The 5,217-nt window shown below is 31.5% G+C and overlaps 1 protein-coding gene across 1 annotated transcript; it reads right to left on the bottom strand.

The window, feature by feature from the left end:
- Window positions 1-751: 751 nt before the first annotated feature.
- On the bottom strand, window positions 752-2,814 carry LOC106756852. Its single transcript, XM_014639457.2, has one exon. It carries the CDS (start codon window positions 2,806-2,808, stop codon window positions 1,111-1,113), a length of 1,698 nt encoding a protein of 565 aa, XP_014494943.2. The 5' UTR covers window positions 2,809-2,814; the 3' UTR covers window positions 752-1,110.
- Window positions 2,815-5,217: the final 2,403 nt, after the last annotated feature.

Here is a 5,217-nt window from a genome sequence, read left to right on the forward strand (position 1 = left end):
ATATATATATATATATATATATATATATATATATATATATATATATATATATATATATATACTCCTTTAAACGAAGAAAGCATATGACGAAAAAAAAAATGGATGCATATGAAAATTTCGTGGAAGTTTTGGACAATTTTGAGGAATGTTTCAAACGTATGAAAGTCTTTTTATCTCACCCCCCCTTTATTTTAAGTGCGAACCACCTAATTGGTTTGGAACGTATTTTAGTTTCCTAACATTCTTTACTTGCCTATATTTCTATATGAACACATCCTTACCTCAACACTTGTTTTTTGGAAATTGTTTTATTTTTCTTGGTAGAACTATGGTTGACCAAATTCATTACGCATCCTTTGCTTGGTAAATAAATTTCGTAATACAAATTTGCTTAATACAACCCTTTTCATTACGCATCCTTTCCTTTGCTTTGTATTACGGATGTCTTCCAAATTTGTATATGCTGTGCTCCCATTAGTTATAGCTCTTTTAATTTTTCTTATTCAAAATAACAGTTTAATGATAGCTCGTTTAACTTTTTAAAATCATTCTTTTCTAAACTATAAATATAACTGATTTATAATCACCACACGAGAACTAAATTGACTTTTGTATACTTTGGTTGATATATACAATAATACAAATGCAAATCGCATAATTTTTCTCCCAAGTTTTTGCTGGGCTTGTACATTGATTGATATATACAATAATACAAGGCATTTGGGTTTGAAAGTTCCCTCTTTAAGACGAATAATAAATAAAAAAAAAACAATAATTTATCTCTTTTCCACTAAAAGGACATTTGCATGTTTGTAACCGCAAACTAAACACAGTATCTACATCAAAGTCTCAGAAGATACACAAGATAAAATAGTACTTGCACAAACGTTTTCAATAGGTAGTCCATATACTGACATCACTTGTGAGAAATGACATGTCTTACATTTGAACAAGGAATGTCTTGTATAAACATAAATATGAGAAACGCGGACACTAACTAACATTAAATCAATAAATTTAATTGCACATATAACATGAGGAACATTGATTTTCTTAATTAAGAGGACAGTGATGCAGTGGTTTATCTTCAGGCTCTCGCTTTGTGGTTGGTTATATATTGGGCGTGGAGGCTAACACATTTGCTGCGTACCTGTGTCTCGTAATTCCTGACAACTCCAAATACTTGGCGCTCTTCTTAAATTGTTTCCAAAAACACTGTCCTTCACGATGAAAGTAGATTTTGCATTGTCCACATTCAAGTGTCCAGCCATTGCAGCTTTCACCACAGGCTTCACATTTACTGTTTTGATCAGTTTCTTCAACCAAAGCAAGAGGGTGTGAGTGAACATCATATTGGAAACTGCTTCCGAACTTCACTAGCCTAGACTTGCCTTCAACACAATAAGGATGAGCACCATAATCACAGTCATCGCAGTAATAAAACCATCGCTTCGGACCAGTTTTTTCATTGCAAATACCACATTCATATTCCCTCAAACCCTCTTCAGCAAAATAGTTTAGACTTAGAGGATGCTTGTCGTACATGCACCATGCTCCACGCGGTAGAGTAGCACATCCACAATCAATGGCAAAATCCTCACAAACTTCACACACAAACACATGCTTCGACCAACGATGACAACCTTTGCATTGCCTAGCAATGGTCGTCTTCTTGAGGACCAAGGGATGCATGTGACTTTCATGTTCAATTCTCTCTTGAAGAGAACCACAACAAACATCAAGGTCGAATTGACACACATCACAACGATACACAAAACCATTGCTCAATCTTTTGCATCCATCGCACCTATAAATGCCATCATAATTTGGTGCCTTGGGTAGAAGAGTCAGAGGGTGTGCATGAAACGGATGCAGCATTGTTCTTGGTAATTCAACACAACTTTGGTGCAAAATGAAGCCACAATTTTCTTCTTCACAAGAAAATAAAGGTGGCATGATGGGTTGGTTACACCCATCACAGAGTTTACCAGAATATCGCTGATCACTCTCTTCATCCTTCAGCTTCAACAAATGTTCATGACCAAAGAAACTATAAGTAAAATCAATATCCAAGGACTCCTCAGTTTCATAGTACGTGGATGATTTCTCATCCTCTGCTACGGCCTCCCACTCATCTCTTAAATCTTCTTGTAGACATTTCAAATGAACGGGAAATCTGCACGTTGAACAAAAGTAACCAGCAAAAGCTGCACTCATTGCTCCATTACAAACACCGCAAGTTATGCTACCCCAGAAACCATAAATGTGATGAAGGTCATAAGTGAGCTTCAAAGGGTGGTCATGGTTTTTTATTCTAACAGCAAGAGGCAATTCAGCACAGCTAGAATGAACCCATATCTGACAAATGGTGCATAGGCAAGCGAGACCCTCGTTTCCTTGCAAGCCACAAGCATAACAAACAAACGATTGTGGATTTGTCACTGACATGAACTCGTGCTTATGGCCATCATCTGGGTTGCATTGAGAAGCACATGAGACGTCAAGGTCATAGCTGCAGATATAACAATGGTACACGAAGTTTCGGAAGAGGCCTCTACAGGAATCACATATGTAACGTCCCTCATAAGGGGAAGTGGAAAGGAGAACAAGGGGGTGTTGAGGGTGAAATGGGTGTTTGACATGGCGTGCCATTTCTGCGCATGTTTTGTGAAGGATATAGTTGCATTTGTCGCAGCTGAAGACAGGACCTGAAATTGGGTTTTCACAAGCTGAGCAAAGGACTAGGTTGTTGTTATCTATCTTTTCTTGCTTTAACAGAAGAGGGTGGATATGGCTGAAATGTTCCATCTTCTCCATGTTTGAAATTCTGGGTGATTTTCTGCTTTTGTTTTTGAATATTTAAATTTGATTCTTTGGGGTTGTGAGGGAGAAAGTCTCCTGTTGGTTAGACTTATTCTTGTTTTAACCCACTGAAGAACACAAGGAATTTCGCACGAGAGGAAGGAAATACTTCTGGTTTTTGATCACGTCCAAGTAAGACATTGATTTCAATTAAACTTCTTTATTTGAGAATTTATGAATAATGATATTTTAACAACTCCTTTTTAACAATTTTTTTATAACAGGACACGTGTCACTATTTTATTGGTCTGTTTGAATTTATTCTAAAAAAATATTTAAAACAGACCTATCACAAACTGTCACGTATGCATTGTCAAAAAAGAGTTGTTAGAGAGACATTTTTCTTTAACTTTAGTCGTATACATAGTATTTTTGGAATATTATTTTGTTTTTTTATTTGCCTGATCAATAAGTTAAATAATAAATATATTATTCAAGATGTTAAAAAAAATAAAATTAATAAAATATTAGAAATAACGAAAAACTTTCGTATTCATGTTAGGTCATTCTGGAAGTAGGAAAAAATTAAATTTGATATGAACAGTATAAAGAATAAGAATTGTTACCATTAATTACAATATGAAAAGCTTTTTGGTGTTATAATAAAGAGATAAACTCTTATTAATCTAGAAAACAAAGATATTTGTGGTTAACTATTTTGAAGTAGAGATGCAATTGAAGAAAGGAAGACACAAGCTTGAATGGAAAGACAAAGCACAGACCTATATGATACAAGTAAAAAATAGGTATTATACAGCGTAACGGTTTACCAGAAACCGTAACATAATGGTACGCAGTGGTACTTTGGTAAATAATTCGAATATATATATTGCGGTTCCTCTCCTAACCGTGACATATATTCCAGTCAACCATCAGCCTTTGATGTCACGTCAAAAAAAAAATTAATAACAGAATAATAGACCGCGATTCTCTAAACAATATAATATATGAGTGATGATCCAACTTTGTTTCTTCAAAGCTTTGAAACATGAGTGATAATAGATGTTATCAAATTAATTCTATTTTTTTCAATGCAATTTCAGTGTTGTTTTAGAGTAGTAAAAAATACTAGTTAGAATAAAATTAACCTAAATTATCTTCTAATGAATATTTAATTGATTTAAAACTACACTAAGTTCTTATAAAACCTATACTTAAGTTAGGAATATAAAACAAATTAAAAAAATAAAAATAAGTAAAATAGTGTTAGAATGCTATGCACAAATTAAATATAAATAAATAAAACTAAATGATAAACTACCTAAATGTCTACAATGATAATTCTAATAAAAAAACTTTATAGGCATTTCGAAAACAATTAAAAAATGCAAAATGAATTAAAAAATTTAGTTCAATTGTTGATTTTCTTGTCTTTTCAAATTAGGATTATTCATTGATTTCCATTCAATTTAATTTAAAAGTTAAAGAACTTAAATTAATTAAACAAACTACTCAGTTGATCTTTTAGAACATTATTTATTCCACCGTATATTATTAATTAAGATTCAATTTGTACTTTACTAATTCCATTATATATGATTAAAATATCAATTTTTTTATTTATCTTTTTATTGAGTGAAAAGTTGTTAAATATTTAATTAATTAGATACCACTAATAATTCATTTTAGTTTTTCTCACTTATTCCACCATAAACGAAAAGAACTAATAACATTTTTATTCCATATACATAAAAAATATTATTATTTAACTCACATCAAGGTTTACTAATTGAAAATTAATACTAGTTATTATTAATTATTATGCATAAAATTGACTCTCAATATTATTCTAAGACAATCTTAAAAGCTAAAAAAAAAATTCAAGATAAAAAAACTCCAATAAATAAATAAATTGAACAACTCGTTACTTAATTGAGGAAAATAGCTACACAAACTACCTGAGAGAATGGATTTTCCAATTGTCTCTTTTAGGTCTCCTTTTATAGAGTTGGCTCATGGACTTATGTTGTTGTAAATATTTAGAGCTAGTTGCGAATTTGGATTCTCTAAATATTTAGGAAATATCCAAAAAAATTTATGTTGCTTTGGAGATTTGAAAGATTTGGCAAGTTTTGTTTATATTTTCTAATATAGTTAAACAAAACATATTTATGTAGTTAACAAATTATTTTTAACACATATTTACATCTCAAACTAAATTAACCATTTTAAAGTAAATCCTAATTAAAATAAGATTTTAAAGCACAAAACTCAAATAAAAAAATAGAGATTAAAAAGGAGATAAATTTACACTTACCACAAATGGAGGAAGTCTGTGGAGTGAATTGAATTTTCAGGATAAAATTGAAGGAGTATGGTGAAGTTGTTAAGTATAGCACATGATTAATTAGTGGT

Source organism: Vigna radiata, chromosome 3 (assembly GCF_000741045.1).
Source record: "Vigna radiata var. radiata cultivar VC1973A chromosome 3, Vradiata_ver6, whole genome shotgun sequence".
Taxonomy (NCBI): Eukaryota; Viridiplantae; Streptophyta; class Magnoliopsida; order Fabales; family Fabaceae; genus Vigna; species Vigna radiata.

Bases quoted from the DNA above. Each gene is read 5' to 3' on its own strand.
- LOC106756852 (XM_014639457.2), bottom strand. From the start codon at position 2,808: ATGGAACATTTCAGCCATATCCACCCTCTTCTGTTAAAGCAAGAAAAG.